A 20068-nucleotide genomic window follows, 5' to 3' on the forward strand; every position below is an offset into this window, starting at 1 on the left:
ATACGAAACATGATGTGCAATACTATGTGCAATTTTACATAAATCTTAAATCGCATTAATCACAATGTGTGATTTGAAATCATGTGAATGTGATTTTAAATTGCATTTACATTGTTGGAAAAAGAGTAAATATGATTTTCTTTTTCTCGACTTTCTTGGAGGAAGTGGATTATTTTTTTTTTACTCTTTAGTAATAATAAAACAGTTGGAATTTTTGCAATAGAGACAAATTTTCTGCAAATTGCGTTCGCAAGTTCACACATATTATATGGGTCTGATATTTACTAACTGTAAATATGACATATGATAGTATTGTGTCATATTTAACCTAAATAAGCATTTTTTATTTCATATTTTAAGGTTTATTTGATGAAAAAAATGATATTGAGGGCAAAAACCTGTTCCAAGTTACTCCTAACAAGCACAAGACTTTTAAAGGTATGTCAATTTTTGGTTTATTTACTTCTTTAAAATATTATAATTATTATGTATCATTGCTCAAGTTACTAATTTTTACTTAATAACATCCTAATTAAAGGTGTATTTGTAAAGTAATAATATAACATTTACATAATTAGGTAAAAAGTATTTAATTATCTGTAGAATACGAATTTACAATCCGGTGCCTCTCTTATTTTTATGTTCATGCAGAAAACAAAGAAAATAACTTAAAAGGGACTGTGATATCGCACTGTCCAAACAATAATTTCTCAGAGTCCAAGAGTCCTACAAAAAGAACATATTTTCTTCACAGCCACTTCGTGGGAACTCTCACACATATCTTTATTCACTACATCTACATTTGATCGCCGCGCCATCACAACATGGAGGCATGACAGTGACATTTACTAACAATAAGAAGTCAACTTAGATGGAAGATTTTATTGACAGTAAAAGCTCTGAGATCAATGGAGCGCCTAATTCTAGACTCTAACCATCAATTGTTCTGAGAAATGTCTTTGACTTAATTGCATTTAAGCTATTTACACAAAATTAGCAGCCTTGTTTATTGCAGCTGCTTAATTGAATTATTGAAATTATTTCTGTATATTTAAGTACATTTTATTGCTTAATGGTTTTTGTACTACCTTAAGTTACGTTATTATCTTTATGGTTTAATTATTCTCAATATTGTTTGATAATTGTCAGTGGAAATCGTTTCATATTTGTTTTTATATTTTTGTCAATCTGATACAGTAGAAAGTCTCATGTGCGGAATCGTCAGGACTTCAGCAAGCCCAGAAAATAAATTTGTTCAAATAATAGGTTAAAAATGTGCTTTATTCAATAAAAAAATGGTAAATTAACAATATTTAGAAACTATTTATTAAATGACCTTTAATTAAATGTTTAATATAATAAAGTAAATATCATTGATAAAATAAAATAAATTTTTTAAAAAAATGCAAAGTAAGCAGATGATGAGTTGATATTTCTTTTCATAAATAAAGACAGGTTTTTCTCCTCTTTTTTTTTCCCCCATTAGATTTGAAGAATTAGCATATCAGGTATTCAGATAAAAATAATGGAGATATTGTCCACTCTGTTACCTTTTCATGCCAACTACTTTTGCCAAGACACTAAGAATAGCCTTTTTAAAATACTGTTTTTAAATAAATAAAAAAAATTTAAATGCCTTTTAAATTTTTTTCTTTCTTTGCAAGATTAAATTTAAAAAATGGGAAAGATGGTACCATGTTCTTCTTAAGTTCTTAATTTTGAGAAGATAATTTAGCAATTTTTTTTCTTCAACCAATACTTTTGAAAAAAATCTGATTTTATCTTTTTCTCAAATGTGTTATTCTGTCTATATTTTTTTTTCAAGTTTGTTCTTCATTATTTCAGAAATAGCATCTGTTGAAAACTCTCCTCGATCTTCCAAGAAATCTCCTACAAAAGTAGTAACACCTAGGAGAAATGAAAGTTCAGTTCGTCAAAAAACTAAAGGTTGTATGAAATCATTTTCTTCTAAAAATAAACTCTTATTCATATGTTTATTTTGTTAAAACACTTGCCTTATATCATCTATTTAAAAAAGCTAATATCTTTTCAATAAGTTTCTCTTTTTATATTCGTAGGTTGTATACCGAAATAGACTTCTTTTTTTTTAATGTCATTTTATATTTGTGTTTTGAAATTAAAGAAATTAAACTGGGATTCTGAAATAAAGGAAACGAAGGAATACAAATAAAAATATGACCACCGAAGCGGACGTCTTCAGGGGGTACCGGCCCCGGTAGCCATAAAACAAAACCATTTCTAATTGAGGGAGAAGCAAATGCCTAAATTAACTCCCTCAGTACCCCGATGGTTTTGTATAGAAGTCCAGGAAAAAAACATGAAATACAAATAACTAATTTGGAAAAGAAACTGAAACAAAATCATCAGAAAATAAAAACTCACTTAACCAGGTCAAACATCAGAATGGGATTCTGAAAAATATCATTGTGTTATTTAAACAATATGATAAAAGCATTTTTCTTTTTTATCTTTTTTCTTGTTTTAATTTTTGCTGAAAAATAACACTACAAAAATTATACCAAAATTAAAATATTATAGTATATTTTTTAAATAATTTCTCAGACTTAACCATTAAAATAATGTTGTCAGAAGATTTTATTTATTTATTTTAGTTTGTTTATTTTAAATTAACTAAACTAATTGTAATTTAAATCAAGAAAATTTAGAATTTTTAAATTTTACTTATTTTTAAGCTCCTCTATTTAATTTAAGATATGATTATAAAAATAATTAACATTTATTTTTGTTAATTGCAGCTGGAACACCAAAAACAGGAACTCCTTCATCTCAACGAAAGTGCTCTGCTAAAATAGAAAATACTGTTGAAAATAAGAGTTCTGCTCGCTTAAAACTAAAACAAGGTAATATGAAGTAACCCATTTACTTTACTCTTATTTTAGTTGTGTCAATTGAAGACAGATCAGTCCAAAAAAAAAGAAAATTTATCTGGCTTAGAAACTCAGTTCTTCAGCATTTGAAAGTACTAGTAGTCCATTGTTCTAAAACAACTAAAATGTGACTTTTAATCGTAAAAAATAATCTTTAGTGGTGTGTAGAATCAAAGTCAAATGACTGACAATTTAGCACAAACTTGCTTGCATGGAGAATTACTATTCATTCTTACATGTAGATGAAAAATACTATGTTTGCGCTATGTTATAGACAAATAGTTATCTGTAAAACATTTACAAAATCTTAAGTTTTTTTGTGTTTATATTTGTTATTTCCTGTTTGTTATTTTTTTTATTTGTCATGTCATTTTTTTCTCTAAAGATTTGTAAAATAAAATTTTGTTGTTTGCATTTTTCCTTTAAGCAAGCTTTGCCTTATCCTTAAGCAGATTTTATTATTAAATGTAAGTGACAAAAATTTTTAATGGTTGATTGTTGATATATTTAAATGCTAAACTTTTAACTTAATCAATATATATATACATATTTCTTTTCTGGATTTGTAGTGCTATTTTATGTATTGATTTCTAAGTTTATATTTATTTTGCAAAATTGTTAAAATAAAATAAAATAGGTTGTAAAATAAGATGCATGACATGGTGACATATCATTTACTTAATCTAAGGGGTAGACAATTGTTAACTTAATTTGATATTATATGTTTTTTCCATAATTTATTTGCATAGTCTAACATAACAGAAAATGCAAAAGGATATTTATTTTACACTATAATAGTTTTAAAACTCACTACAATTTATGTAACATGTGGCTTAGTTTAATTTGATGTTCAAGCATTTTAAGTATTATAAATTATTTGTTTCCTAAAGATAAAAATTGGGTGCACTGAGAATGACTTTAGTTTTTATTTTTAAAAATAGTTTTTATCTTTAAATATTTGTCGATCATTGTTTTCTAACGATATTTTTATAAGTTAATATTACAGAGATAATTCATAAGTTTAAATAACAAATAGCAACATATTTTCAATATTCATATATTTAGAGTAGATGTTGAAAGAATAATTGATTTTTTTAAATTTGAAATCTATTGCTGATAATGTTTTGAGAAGGAATCAGATAAATTCAAAATTTTTCAGAAGTATATAAAAGGATATTGATTTTTTGTAAATATTATTTATTTCACAAAAAAAGCAAATACATGTAAATACATTTGTTTAAAAAATTTTATATAACAATGTAAAATGTTATTAATTGCAATTGCAGAGCTTGCAAACCTTAAAATTGCACAAGTCGATTCTGATCCTGAAGACAGTGATGAATTATCTGATTATGAGGATGTTGCTTCTAATGGTGAAACAACAGATGATGAAATCCTGTCAAACAATGATGTAATCAATAAGGAAAATGGAGAGCTGAGTAAACGTAGAAAAGAGAAACTTTGCAATGTAATTTTTTTTTATATCATCACTTGGGTATTTTAATAAGTTTTCTATAAAACTGTTTGAAATATTAAGTAGCTGAAATGCTTTTAGATTGTGTTATTTTTGGGAAATGTTAGAAAAAAAATTATCAATTACAATGAAAATGAAACCATAATATTTTAGAACTGAGATTGGGTTGGTTCCCTGGCATGGAGCTTTTGGAGCCCGTTCTAAACTGTTCTGGTGATGCCGTTCAAAAACAAACTAACATGTTTAATCAATTTTCATTTTAAGAGTGAAAATATTCTTTCCTTGTCTTTTTGTTATAAATAAACAATTTTGCTTAGTATTCAAATGTTTTGAAAACAAGCTTTTCATTTTGATACAAAATGTTTCCCCACAATATTTTGTCATCAAAATAAAAATTCATTTAAAATATACATTTAGAAATAGAGAATTTGTTTGGTGCCTTTAAAGTTGAACAATCGATCAAACCACATTCGAATGTTCTCTTAATTTACAAAAATCATGAATTGTATTTTGTAATTATTATTTTTTTTTAACTTTTTTTTTTGTTTAATTTACTGAAAAAAATATTTAAAATATTGATACAAGAATTATTATTAAAGAAAGAATAATGATGTCAATTCACAGTTAAAAGATTAACAACCGTTAACTTAAAACGATAAACTTCTCCAAAGATAGAGAAATTTGAAGCGGCTCCTAAAGCTCTGTACCATGGAACAGGTCCCTTACTTTTGCAATTTCTTTTTCTACAACAGTACATAATTATATTATTTGCTATATTATTTTCTTTACAACTTTTTAGTATTTGTATAAAATTTATAATTTATACTCATTATTGAAGCATTTAATAATTAGCGAGCAATATTGAGAATTAAATATTTAAAAGAAAGACAAACTATTTTATTTAATGTATATAAGTTTATTATGTACTCTTATTTTATATCTCTTTGTTTAATGCTGTAAAAGTTTTACATCATTTATGAAACTTAAAAAGGGGATTCACCAATTAAGAACTGAACTTCTTTATCCTAAAACTTTTCCCTTTATATAGTTAAGCGCCGTTCCATTTTTATAGTTTGGTAATTATAGTTACAATGCAAATAATTTCAGTCATTTTTATTATGCCATCAACCTAAGTAAGCTGAAAAATAATGCTCAACATTTTTTACTGAAATTATAAAATTATTTTTCCATTCAAGTGTTAACTGACTTAGTTCTTATTTTTTAGCTCAGTTTCCCTGAAACTTATTTTTCTGCTCAAAGACAAAAGAAGTCTGTGACCTCAAATAGAACATTATCTAATTTAAAGGTAAAAACAACTAATATTGAGGAATTGCAAGAGATTCTAAATAGGGCATCTGAGAACCACATAAAACATAAGGAGCTTCTACTCAAGCATTATAAATCTCAATTTAGAAAGTGGTTACTTCTGTTAAAGTAGGTTGATTTTTTTTATACTTGAATTATATATATATAGTTATGTAATATATATATATAGTTATGTAATATATATATATAGTTATGTAATATATATATATATATATATATATATATATATATATATATATAGGGGCCTCTTAATCCCAGTCACTACGATGTCTGAAAACTGTAGTTTTCAGACATCCCTGGAAAAATCAGGGAATTTTAAAGAAAAGCTGAAATTTTTTTTAATTTCACTAATTTAAATTATTTACTAATTTTCTTAATTTAGACTATTTCATCCATTATACCCACTTTTTTTAGACAGAAATGTATCTCCAAGCAGTTGAAATATCATCAACTTAGCAATACTTTGCTTGCATCAAAATTTGCTCCATTACAGCTCTGTTAAACTGGAATGCCACATAAAAGTAAGAATGTTGCTAATGTAAGAATGTTGCCCAATGTTGCTAAATGATTGTGGAAACCTTTGACTGCTATGGACTGTGCAATTTAGGAAAGATTGTGGTGGAGGTGGAAGAAGGGATTGGGATATTAGCTTCTGTTTTTAAATTCTGTCCTTGGACTGAATCTATTTATGGCTTAAGTTTCTTCCAATGATTTCGTGGTAATTTTTTTCCATTTTGACAAAATGTTTTTGTACTTTTAACTTTATAAAATTCTCCAAAAATTAGTCGGTTATAATTTAATAATAATAATAGGTTTTATATTGCACTCTTTTTCTGAAAGCTTTTGTATTCCCATTAAAAGAAATCTGTGAATTATTTTTTCTCAGCAAACCAACCAATCACTTTTTTTTACAATCGCTAACAGCAATGTTTATTGACAAATTGTTACAATTGTTGCATTAATGCTAATTTTTTCTATTTCATTTTAACCTTTTGTGACATATTTTAATTTTAAAAAAAGGTTTTTTTTAAGAACCAACTATGTACTAATATTTAATTTTACTCTTTTGTTGGTCAATATGTGATTTTTGATTCAAAATTTTGTAACAAAACATTAAAAAATAAAAAAAAAATCTTGCCAAATTGTCAAAATAAATTATTTTTTTCAAGATATGTTAAAAAAATAACATTTTGAATAAAATATTTTATAATATCGACACTTTTCTAGTCTACACTTTATTAGAATAAAGAAACTAAAACCTGGAAATTTTCAGATTTTTATCTGGAAAACCTGGAAAAATCAGGGAAATTTGAAATCTGATTTGAGTGGTCACCCTGATAAATGTACATATATATACAGTACAAAGTCCTATATCCAGACATCAGTTTACAAAAAATGTCTATTTTCCGGACATTTTTTTTTCCAAAAAAACTAAACAAATCTCTTTCTTTTGTTCTACGTTTCTGCAATCTGTTAAAAAAGATATTTAAAAAAAAGAAATTTTTCTTGCTGCTTTTGCTTTATTTAAATATTTATTCTGCCTCAGTATTCACACTAAAAGTTGTTTAAAAGAAAGGGAACAAATTTGGTTCAGAATAATAAACTTTAAATATTAAATGAACTGAATATAAATAGTGTTTGATAAGAACTCCAGCCCCTTCAAATTATAAATATTTTAACTAACAAAATTTAAATAATTCTGTTCCTTGTTTTATATTATAATTATTTTTATTAAATTATATTAATTTACTTTTAGAATATGAGACATGCCCAACCAATTTTTCACAACAAATGGGAAATAGCATGTCTGTATTCATGGAAGAGAAAATTCAAATTATCATTTGCTTGCTTTTGTTTATTTTTTTTACCTATAAGAAAATGTTGTTTTATAAAATTGACATTAATTATCTTCTATTTGTTGTATTTTTATTAAATAGTGCCTGTTCTGATGTTTGTTTATCTTAAAGACCTATTGTCTCAAAAAATTCATGTTCCGGAATTGCCAAAGTCCCGATGATTTCGGATATGTGACCTTCCACTATTTACATATATATTATGAATAAATTTTTAATGTGATAAATAATTACTCAATTTTTTTACTGAAGTGTAAAAAAAGATTGTTTTTTTGTATAATTATATTTCTATTGCCTCTAACATTTGTGTTGTACAAAGTTTTCAATGGCAGTGTTTTTGCAACTAATGGTACATGGAATAATCATAGTTAATTTTCAAAAGAATTAGATTTTTTTTAATATTACCTTACTAGGATAACACTCTTAAAACTTAAAAATTTAATGATTTATGCAGTATTCCTTGCTTAAAACAACATTCAAAAACATAAATTTAGCAAATTTTCCACTAAAAAAAACTTTTCAAAACCCACATAAGTATCTCATCCTCTTCACATTAACATATGCTTAAACTTATAGTAATATGTATATATTTCTCTTTTTTTATGCTCTCATTTAACTTCTCATTTATTTCTAATATTTTGTTTAACCATTTCCTCAGCAATTAATGTTCTATTGATATTTATAAACAAATGTAAAAACTATAACTTTTTATGTATCACATTTTAACCCAGTGGCAGTTTAGAAAATGGGCAAAATTGGGAGAATGTTTCCCCCTATACACTATTCCTCTATGTATTAACATGGAAAAACCGATTTTGCTATTTGAAGAAGACTGCAGGTTAAAATGCGACTTTTTATGTGCAGATGGGTTAAATGGGTCAATGGGTTAAAAAACTGCTGAAAATAAAGGTTGAAATAAAGGCTGAAAATAAAGGCTTAGGTTGGCTAAAATTTGAAGGAAGGACTTGTAGATAATACACAAGAAGGAAAAGTTGTAAACTTTTTTAAAAAATGTCACATTATTTAAATTTTTTTTTTTTAATGACTCTGCGAGCATTAAAACTGTGTATAAGTTTGCACAATATATTCCAAATTATGCATACTACTATTAGGGAGTGTAATGTTTTCTTTAAAATAGCCCTCCTTTTTAAGCATTATAAATGTGTGCCAATTTGCACATGGTTTTCTGTACCTATGCATTACTTTTTCCCTGAATGTAGAATAATGTTCCAGGAGACCTATCAATCAAAGTTCAAAAGAAGCCAAAACTAATCTTCAGATAGTCAAAAAATAAATTTGTTATTCATACAAGTTGGTGTATTGTGCTTTTTTTTTTTGCCACAGATTTTAAACTAAAACTAATTTGCAAACATTTTAATTTTTGATAAAAATTCATATTTAATTAGTTTAAATAAGAAAGTGGGAAAATATTCATTTATTTATTTATACTTAGCTCAATTAAATGTAAAACACAGTTTAATACTTTTAAAAATTATAACAATTAAACCATTAAGTCAAATATTTAAATAAATTGATGGGAAAGCTTTTTTTTTTTTTACTTTTTAGACATAGTATATGTGGTTTATCTTAAATTTTAAATTTACAATAACTATAACTGTTTTGATTGTTTTATATGGACTTTGGTTTGTATTTCAATATGTAATGCTCTTTGCAATTTTCATCACTCTTGTTTAAAAAAAAGGAAAAGGTGTATTTTTAATTAAAAAGTTTTTAAAAATATCTTAATTTTCTCTGCAATGATAAGTTGCATATGATTTAAAGTCTTTGTTTCTTCTTTTATTCCTTATTAAATTTTGTGCGTGAAAAAATAATGTAATTTTGTTTATTTTTTGTAGAAAAGGTTTTAACATATTGCTCTATGGAATTGGGTCAAAACAAAAAGTATTGAATGAATTTTGCAAAGATTGTTTAGATGATTCCATATATGTTGTTATCCAAGGTTTTTTCCCTACCATAAACATCAAGCAGGTAAAATATTTTTATCAATTAGTTTCAAAGAATGTCTGAAAATGCTATCCAAATTAAAAACTGTTAATTAAAATATTTATGTACAACATAAAATCTCAATGACAAGTAATGATATTAAATCAATTTTTTTTAAATAGATACGAATAATAATTATATTCCCTTTCTCAAACCCTTTTTGCATTGTTTTAAGATAAATGATGTAATTCTTTACTTATCCTAGACTCCAAAATGACTTAAAAACCTATATTTCTTATGATGATTATAATTGACTTTATTTATAAGTAGAGTTCTGTTAAAATCTTTAGTAGAATTATTTAAATCCTAACATTGCTTGCTATCAAAGAAGCTCTATCTAACTTTGTTGGAATTTTAATTGAGAAACTGTATACAATATGTTAAATGTCTATGAACTAAATTATGAACTGTTCAAAATTGTTAGCAGATACTTGGTTTTCAAATACTTAAACTAAAATTTAATTCTGGGTATATCCTTTTATGTTAAGAATCATTTGTCTTATCAAATTGGGTAAAAGGACATAACAAACCTTCAGAAAATAACAAAATCATTAAAAATAAGTTTTTGATATTCTAGTTTATGTTTTAAAAGGGTATTTCTCCTAAATTTCTCTGTTTCGCTCCCACAAAAAGAAAGTATATTTTTTTTAAACTTTTGGGAAGTTACCAAAATACCATTGAAAATCGAGAATAAGTTTTATGTTTTATTATTGTCTAAAAGAGATCTAAAGTATAAGTATTTTATTGTATAGTTTATTTTTCAATATTTTTATTTAATGTTAGCATAAGTGAAAAAAAATTAATTATCATATATTTGAAAAATAATTAAAGTATATTTAAAAAATAATTAAAGTATATTAAAAAAATAATTAAAGTATATTTAAAAAGTTAATTAAGTTTTATATTGTCATTTTCTATATCTTTTTGTCATTTATTACACTGAAAAGTGACTTTCAACTCTGCTTTCATTTTACAGTTGTTGTTTTAAAACCATTTAAAGCTTTACAAATGATGTCCAACTTAACAATACAGTTTCAAACATATCATTCAAATTCATAACTTTATGCTTAAAATATTTTAATTATTATAAATCTGCAGCTGCATGTAAAAATAAAACTATTAGTCAAAGGCTTAGTCATCAACAAACGGTTTTTATAATTTATATAATTATTTTATTATACCATTTAATTATTTAACTAATTTTTTAACATAATGTCAATTTTTTAAACATAAATCAAGCTGTTGCTATGTTTTTTTTTATAGAATCATTAAAAATTAATTTTCCTTCACTTTTAAGCCACAAAAGTTAGAACATTAAAATATGTATTTGAAATAAATAATCTAATGCTAATTTTATAAATAAGACTCTATTTGTATTTAGAAAATTCACTTACTTTTATAAAAATTGTATATTGTTTAAATCATTAAAACATTTTACCTATTTTTAAAATGTAATATAAAATTTTTTTTCTTTCAGTCTTTTATACTAAGTTAAACATCTGATTATGCTCTTCATTACTTTCTTCCTTTTTTCTCCTTCTTTCTCATCTGACATAGAATAGGTATACTGCTAAAAATTCTTTTTTAATTATTTTAGTTAAGTTATATACATGCAATTTATAGTTCAATTTCCATTACAGATTTTAAATACAATAACTGAAGAAGCCTTAGAATATCAGGGAAAATTTTCTAATGTCAATGAACAAGTGCAGTATTTAAAAAAGCGCTTCTCTAAAGGTTAGTTTTAAAAGTTAAAATAATTTATTTTGTTTTAAAAATGTTTTATGACTATATTTTCTGATTAATTTGCGGCTTGCTTTCATTATACGATGTGTATGTTATCATATTAGTCTATAATCTGGTCAATGTCAGCAATCACATTGTGTAACATATATCTTTCTTAAACATTATTTTTCTTACTTAATCATAATTACACATATCAGTGTTCAGCGTGCATTATTATTAAAAAATGCTGCTTAAAAAAATTTAAAAACATATTATTTTTTTTAATCTTTTTAACATACTGAATGTTGACATTTTCTGATGTGAGTGAAAAAATTATGATGCTCATGTAACTTTCACCATTAATGCTATCCACCATTAATGCTATCACCATTAATGCATTTCACAATTCATACTAAGTGTTAACACTTGTTAGCATAAGTAAAAAATGCAGTAAAGCACTACTTGTACTTTTTCCTTTAAACATCATTTCATTTCAGTCCCAGTTTACTCTTTGTCTAGTTAGTATTGAAATAGTTCATTTAACAAATAAAAAAACATAAATTATCAGTTATACATTTTTTTCTTCATGTAAGTGCATGAATATTCTGAATCTGAAAAACTCGAAGTGAGGCTTCAAAAAGGTATTTTCTTTTTAATTATTAGCTGATTGAAAAATCATTAGTAAGAGATAAGAATAAAAGGCAGTCATTTCAAGATCACTAGACTGTTTGCTGAAAAGGACCGCCTCAATTGTTTTCTATACCAACAATATTACATGCCAAATTTAAAATGCTATTACGTTATCAAAATTATTATTTTTATGATGAATTTATTCTAATTTGCTTAGTTTTCAATCATACATTTTTTAATTTATACATCAATTTACATTTGTCCCTTGAAAATCATATAAACGGTGCTTTACTGCATAGAAAAAAAGTTATTTGACTTTCACCATCAGTGCATATTGATTGTAAATGTTTGCAAGTGTAAGTGAAATTCATGATATTTAATAGATATTTCAGACAACAAAGCTTCTATATGATTGTTGATATTCTATACAATGATAAAAGTTACCAAGTTTGATCTTTTGCAATATGCTATACGTATGGTAAAACTTTTCATAAGTTACAATTATGCCTAATGGATCATTTTAAAATTTCCCTTTTAATTTAAAATTTATTTATGACTAATTCATTAAAATTTGTCATATTTTAACTGTCTAAACTCATTTTATGTGATTTTTCCAAGCAAATAAAACATGACTAGTTATTGTACTTCAATATATAGTCTCTATTTTGAATGTGTGACTGCGCTCTCTTTGTTATTCAAAACTTTGCTGAGTATAATATTTCATTTAGCTCATTATTTAAAATTGTATTATTATCATAAAATATATCTTTTAAATTTATTTTAGGGGATGAAAATCTCTATTTAATATTCCACAATATTGATGGTATGAGACTTCGGAATGTAAAAATCCAAACAACTCTTTCCTCCCTCGCAGCTGTTTCAAATATTCATTTCCTGTGCAGTGTAGATCACATTAATTCTCCTTTGAGTGAGTATTTTAATTACCTAGCCTTACAACCTCTATTCTTTTTTAGGATTTTGCCTTCTGCCATGTATTCTATTCTCTATTGTACATTAATAAAAAATACAATTTAACTTTGACAATTCAAAGCACCATTTGAGGGTAAAAATTTTTAAATTGTTGAAAGATCAACTAAATGAAAATTGAATAAAGTGTTATTTTTAATTCAAGAACAAGCTTGAAAGCAAATTATGCTAAAAATTCAAAATTTTATGCTAAAATTAGATTTTTTTGAAACTTAATCAGAAACCTCTAAAAAGTAGATACCTGTTTAAATTATATAACAAATGCGCGCGTTCAAAGGCTACTAATATTAATTTAATACTTGCAACTCACTTTTCTCATTTTGAAAACAAAAGCTATTCTTGAATAAACATTAGCCTTCACAATTTAAAGATCTTGAAAGAGAAATTTCTTATTACATAAATTGGCAAAATTTTAACTTTTTATTAAATGAATCTAAATAGCTGTTTTTTAAGTAACATTTTACTGAAATTTCAAAAATGTAAAAAAAAATTGCAATGGGCAAGGTTTTTGAAATTAAAAGCTTCATTTTTTTGTAAAAATATGCATTTTATTTATATGCCTACCATGTATTAATAATGTGGTTTTAAACTATTTTCTACTATAATTGAGGATTTAAAAACTTCATTTGCTTCAAAATTATGAAAAGGGTAATTAAAGTTGACATGTTTTGAGTGCTCAGATGTGAATAAGAAGGAAAAAGGGATTTAAAACAGAAAAGCACTGAATGTGCTAAATTATCTATTGCAGCGCACTAATGGAGTCGTGGGCATAAATTTGATTTCAATATTGTCAAAAATTTTTCCTCCCCTGTCACATCAGCTCATCTTGATGCTTTTGAATATTTTTTCATTCAAATTAAGACCAATTCCCTTTTTTATTATGTGAATTCTTCCCCACCTTTCCATAGAGCAGGGGAATGCATTTTGCCTCTCTTGGTAATGCTGAAGAAAACTAAATTTCTTAATATTATTGATAATAAACATATCCTGAAAACCGTTTATACAATTAATTATAGAACTGATATTTATTTAGCACTCAAAATCAAAATCTTAAAATATTTACAATATTTAATTATTTTAATCTTTCTGAGGTTTTTATAATAAAGTCATTACTATATGCTGATCTATACTTGTATTTAGATTTTAAACATATTGCGGTTTAAAATGTAATTTTGTTGTTTTTTTCCTACTCTCTTCTATAAAGTATGGAACCAAATTATGCTCAGTCAATTCAAGTGGATTTGGTTTGATGTATCTACTTTTGAGCCCTATGTCATTGAAACATCTTATGAAGATTCCATATTCAAAGATCAGTCGTCACATCTCCTTCTTAGCTCTCTACTTCATGTGTACAGTAGTTTGACACCTAACAGCCAAGGAGTATTTCGTATTCTTGCCAAGTACCAACAAGAACAGCAAAACAGTCCTAATTGTGGTAAGAGGAATAATTGTTTTTAATACCAACATTACAGTATTGCCTTTTTGTAAATTATATTCATCCAGTTAAATTTTAATGTATCGAGTTAAAAAATCATACACCTCAGCTTTTTTTTAATAGTTAATTTTTTTAAAAAATAATGATTTTTAACATAGGTGGTTGATATCAAAACGCTCTATTAAAAATTAACTTTTTATCATTTTCTTATAAGTTTTAATTTACATTTTTAGTTTTTTAATCCTCTGGTATGATTTTGATATAAAAAAAAAACTTTCCACTTTTCTATAATTTTTTAACCTAATTTGGAAAAGAAATTATAAAAAGAAATTACTAAAAGAATAATTATTTTTGCTAAAAAAAATTAAACTTTGTGATATTTTTTTTAATAAAAAAACAGTGTTGTCAAAACAATTTTAATTAGTTATTTATTGTTCTAAAGAAATGCAATTTAAACTATAAAATAAGATGGATACTGTTGGATTTCTTTTAATAAATTAATAATTAATTCAATAAATTAATAAATCAATTTATCAATGAATCAAAAATATTTTAATCAACAACATCTCAATCCCAAAAAAATATTTAATTCATAAGTAAACTGAAATATTAGTCTACATTGGAATAATCATAAACTTGAGTTTCTTTCAAAATTTACCAAAATCAAAATGCCTGAGAGTAAAATATTTTTGTCTCAATTAAAAGAAAATTATAAAATTTGTTTGAACTGGTTTTAAATTCAAACATCTCATATAGGATACCTTCATAAATTGTTATTTTGAATACTCCAGTTAATTATTATTTTTTGTTTTGTTTTGAAATTCTTTATTGCTATGAATAAAGATTAATGAAAACAGAGCTTAGCAGGAGGAAAAGAAACAAATCTTTTCAGTAGAATGGAAATTGAAATCTGATTAAAAAACAATGTTATCTTGCTATCATAAATATTATATCCATGTGAAAATGACAGAGTACAATGAAGAATTTCAGTTTTAAGTTGCCAGTTTATATACAATTCTAACAATGCATCTCATCATTTCCATATTTATATGCACTTATTAATGCCAACACTTACAAATCTAATAAACTTTCTTATAAAATTTTCTTCTTATTAAGAAATTTAAGTTCATTTAAATTTGAAAATGATGAAAATTTTTATCTGAAAGTGTGTCCTTTTTCTCATATTGCATTTTTTGTAGGTATTGCATTTTATGAATGGTATCAGGAATGCAGAGAAGAATTCTTGGTTAATAGTGAGATTACTATGCAAGCTCATTTGTCTGAATTTAAGAATCACAAACTATTAACTTCTCGGAAAGTGAGTACATTTTTGTATTTGTGTAGAAATGTCTAATTTGTAAAAAAAAAATTCTGTGTTTTGCTAATGAGCATTTCTCTGTAAAATTTAGTTCATTTTCTTTATGTATTTATATGTGTGGCTAAAATCAATGACAATGTATGCCAACATTATAAGGTGTTTATGCTGAAAATATTTATTATAAGTACTTCCATGATCATAGTATGAATTTGGTTTGATTTTTCAATCCTTTCCTTAAAATTTGACTTAAATCGATATCAACTGTATCAGTTTGAGTTAAGACCTTTTTTAATGGATCACGTGATATTGCACTTGAGACGTAATTGAGGAAATAAAAAATAAAGTCTCTCTGTAAAGTGCAGATTTTATTCTTTGGAAAAGTGGTATTCAAAAACATAGTTTACTGACAGTTAAAATGAGATACACCCTAAAAATTTCAAGTAAACTGAGTCAAACTTCATGATATGTCTATAGGTCAGATAATCTATGATCCAACAAAACAACAGATGAGCACATTCCAGGTAAAAATCAGTTCATAATGTTAGATTTGAATTCCAACAATTTCGGGTGGCCACAATCCAGCACCCACTTCTCAGGCAATAACTATCAGAAAACATCACTATGAACACCCTCTGTTGCAAAAATGTTGATAAGAATGATCAGGTTATCATACTAAAGAACATATCAAATAATATTAATTTACTTTTACTAATGTACTTTACTTATTAATATTGATATGAAACTACAGACAATTTATCAAAAGGTATAAAATAAATACAATTGAGTAAGTTTCGCTGTACGATTGCTTTGTTATCTAGTTATGTGTTACAAAGTACCATACCAGAAGTAAACTATCCAATATAAAGTGTAATAATAACTAAATTGTTGTTTAAAACTAAAAATACACGGGCCCAATTTCAATTTTTAAAAGTGTAAGGTTCTATCATACTGTAAAAAAATCTGACATTTACCTAACTTTATATTATAAACTAACTTTATATTATTTATGTGTACAGTAGAGCGCAGATTATTGCTTACTTAATAATTACTATTATTACTGTGTTAATTACTGTATTATTATTTGCATATTAATGACTTATAAATTTTATATCATTTATATGTACAGTAGAACCCCGATTATCTAGACCAATCGGGATCAAGGCTGATCAGAATAATTGAACAATTTTAAAAATTAGTTTTGAAAATGTTATTAAGCAACTTCTTCATACGTTCTACAGTCTTAAGACTGGAAATTGTAGTAGGGCCTATTATAGCATGCTAAAAATTTTGTGTTTGAAGATAGTGAATTTTTTTTACAAAATTGACCAATAAAATATGTTTCAAATGTGTTTCCCCTCCTTTTTCTAATTCTTGAAAAAAAAAGAAATGAGTTCATTTTCGAAACTACTTGCCAGTTACCACCCACATTGAAACTAAGGAACGAACAAAAGATTCTTTTTCAAGGTTGTCAAAAGACAAAAGAAGCCTTTTTTAACCTCTTTCTAATATTTTGAAAATTAAGAAGCATTTTTTCTTTTTTTCTTTTTTTTTTTGTGAAAAGAAGAAAAAGCATATATATACTGTTTCTCTTTAGTAAAAAAAAAACTTTACTTCTAATTATATCTTCTATTTTTCTTAATCACAAAACTTATACCTGCTGCTTCCATGTGATACTTATTTATTAAACAGTGAGAAAAAATTTTAAATATATGAAAGAGGCAAGAATTATTACGTATTGATGATACATAATTTTACGCTAATCCATAACTTGTTTTTTTAAATATGTTACTGTGTTCAAAAAATATTTTGCTTCTTCAATTACTCAATAGAAAAGTAAAAAATTCTAAGAAAAGGTGGTTGCATTAAGACTTACATTTTATTTGTCTAAATATTGATGGATTTACTTAAAAAATTACAGGTTTTAAAAAAAAGCATGGAAATTGGGTACCATATTTTAGCAAGAAATATTTCAAATTATATGAGAAAAAAATAAGAAAAGTGTTTCTGCCAAGCGATAAATAAATAGGATATTTGTTTAAATAAAGCTCTCTCAATGTGTTTAAAATGTTAAACTGTTTTCATTCATCTAATTTGTAATAATAAATAAAAAAATCATATACTTTTTAATGTTAAATTTTTTCTTTTTTAGTCAATTGAAGGCATTGAGTTGTGGTATATTCCTGTAGACGGTGCTACTTTGGATCAATTTTTAGAAACTTGTAAATAGGTTTTATGTTTAGGTACAGCTATATTTTAATTTTCTGTCAAAGAACAGTTTTTTATCATGTTTTTATTGTCTAGTTTTTTTCTTAGTTTATTATGATGCTCTATTTTTGCAGTATATAAAAATGTTCTAATGAAAAACTTAATAAATTTGATTTAATGAAATTCTTTTTATGAAATTCAAGTTATCACATTTCAGCTGGATAAAAATGATTTTTTTTTTTTTTTCAATTTTTTAGTGTCAAATTTATTTGAAATTTTCAAATGTTTTTATTGCTTATTTATCACATTTAAGTTGCAATCTATCTATAACATATAATATATTTTTTTTATTGCTTTTCAAATTAATTTTATCAGATCTTATGTAATTTGTGAAGTTATTTTCTAATGCATTGTCAAAAAAATATACTAAAATCATATTTATTTCTTGATGAAAATTTTCATTGTAAAACATTTTGATTCACGTTTGTGACTGCTATTTTAAGTTGAGAATTGAATTTTGAATTAAAAAAAAACATTTCTTATTACACGATACTTCCTTGACTTTCATTATAAATCTTATATTTGAATGTTATTTTTTGTTCCAACTGTGGCAAATAAATGATACATTAAAAATGACTTTCTATATATTATGATTGAATTATTCTTTAAAAAAATGGATGATGTTTGAATATGATGTGTAGCTTCACTATTTAGTGTGACTCCCTGCTACAGCAACTATTTCACTATAGAAACCCATACATTAAGTTCTGTTTGCTATCCCATAGACCTAATGTTATTTAACGCCTATTAGAAAGGTTGCACTGAACCATTCATTTTAATATAGTGATCAAAATTTAGTTTCTACCGTATTACATTTTTTAAACAAATACGTAGGTTAAATATATTATCAAATTCAATTACAATAAATATGACCAAAATGTTAATGCACAAAAATGTGATCAAAATGATTAACTTGATATTTAATTTTTAATCTCTTGAAGAAAAAGAAAATTTTATTTCAAAAAATAATTTTTTTCTCTAGTTATACTTATTTTTATTGTATTTTACGTCTGGGCATTGAACAGACAACACAATAAATTATGCTTATATGATGTTTACAAAAAATAATTTTCTCTATTGATAGTTTAAATTTCTAGCTTTAAAAAAGTAGTAATGACATTTTCACATATCCAGTAATTATTTTATAAAAAAAAATATATCTATGCATTAAATTATTTATTTGTTCCAACAGTTCACAAGTGCTTAAAAATTGTTAATCTGAAAGCACAAAACTAAAAAAGACATATCATATCTTATTTTCATAAATAATTAAACATATAACATTAAATAAATGCAAAATAACTTGAACTTTAATTAATAATAAATAATATTAAATTTTTTTCTTAAAGAGATGCATAAATAGTCTTATTTATAAATATAAATTGTTTTATTGTTGTTTTTTTTAACATCTGCAAACATATATTTACCTTTTCAAACTTAATGAAACTTAGTATCATTTTGATAACCTTGTCCTTAAGTATTTTTCAAGATTGATGAAAGGTGCTTCAAATATAATACTGATAACAAATGCTGCACTATACGATACAACCAGGAATGCAAAGTACAACATCACCTATTAATTAAAAATCCAACACCAAGAAATTAAAATTTATACATTACAAGCATAGCTTTTACATGCATGATATTCATGTTTAATTGAAAAGTAAACATTATTATGTTTGTTAGTGTTATCTACTTAGTTATATAGTAGCAAACATATGTGCATGTATGAAAATATTGAGGCATTGAATTTGACTCTTCATTAATTTATTTAAAAACAAAAAACCGTTTGGATATAAAATTCACTTAATATTATAATATTTTATTTTTCTATATAATAAGTGTGTAAAATACTTTATTAAATCAAACTCAACTATACTGTATCCCCACGTTCGGTATGCATATAAATAGCAAATTTTATAACATCTGTAATATTTTCCACCAACAAGACCACTAAACATCACCAGTTTTTATTAAATTACATTCTAGAATCTTTCTTTTATTTAGAAAATGAAAACTGAATATAAAATGGGTTCTAATTTAAACTTATTTGCATATGTCAATGAAAGATATAAAATAAAAAAAATGGAGTTCAATTTGAAACTAGTCTGATGTGATTTTGTAACAAGTAAGGAACCAAAT

At 25.0% G+C, this 20068-nt stretch overlaps 2 protein-coding genes across 4 annotated transcripts in view; one reads left to right on the forward strand and one right to left on the reverse strand.

The window, feature by feature from the left end:
• Positions 1-18502, forward strand: part of Orc2 (origin recognition complex subunit 2) — a 38243-nt gene extending 19741 nt beyond the window's left edge. For both annotated transcript variants that reach the window (XM_087150120.1, XM_087150119.1), the window contains exons 3-13: positions 361-438; positions 1846-1947; positions 2778-2882; positions 4196-4377; positions 5609-5817; positions 9419-9551; positions 11207-11303; positions 12706-12849; positions 14113-14343; positions 15543-15661; positions 17811-18502. In XM_087150120.1, the coding sequence (XP_087006246.1) occupies positions 361-438; positions 1846-1947; positions 2778-2882; positions 4196-4377; positions 5609-5817; positions 9419-9551; positions 11207-11303; positions 12706-12849; positions 14113-14343; positions 15543-15661; positions 17811-17888 (1478 nt within the window). In that variant the 3' untranslated portion in view covers positions 17889-18502. The remainder of the gene's footprint in view (positions 1-360; positions 439-1845; positions 1948-2777; positions 2883-4195; positions 4378-5608; positions 5818-9418; positions 9552-11206; positions 11304-12705; positions 12850-14112; positions 14344-15542; positions 15662-17810) is intronic.
• LOC107442529 (O-acyltransferase like protein) overlaps positions 16012-20068 on the reverse strand; it is a 41350-nt gene continuing 37293 nt past the window's right edge. Inside the window, exons 15-16 of one of the 2 annotated variants that reach the window (XM_016056117.4) lie at positions 19354-19499; positions 16012-16293 (exon numbers count right to left, since the gene is read on the reverse strand). In XM_016056117.4, coding sequence (XP_015911603.3) covers positions 19380-19499 — 120 coding nt within the window. In that variant the 3' untranslated portion in view covers positions 16012-16293; positions 19354-19379. Of the gene's footprint in view, positions 16334-19353; positions 19500-20068 lie in introns of both variants that reach the window. The other variant, XM_016056116.4, reaches the window with a different exon arrangement.

This window comes from Parasteatoda tepidariorum, chromosome 8 (assembly GCF_982258835.1).
Source record: "Parasteatoda tepidariorum strain Cologne lab strain chromosome 8, Ptep-v5.0, whole genome shotgun sequence".
In the NCBI taxonomy this organism is placed as follows: Eukaryota; Metazoa; Arthropoda; class Arachnida; order Araneae; family Theridiidae; genus Parasteatoda; species Parasteatoda tepidariorum.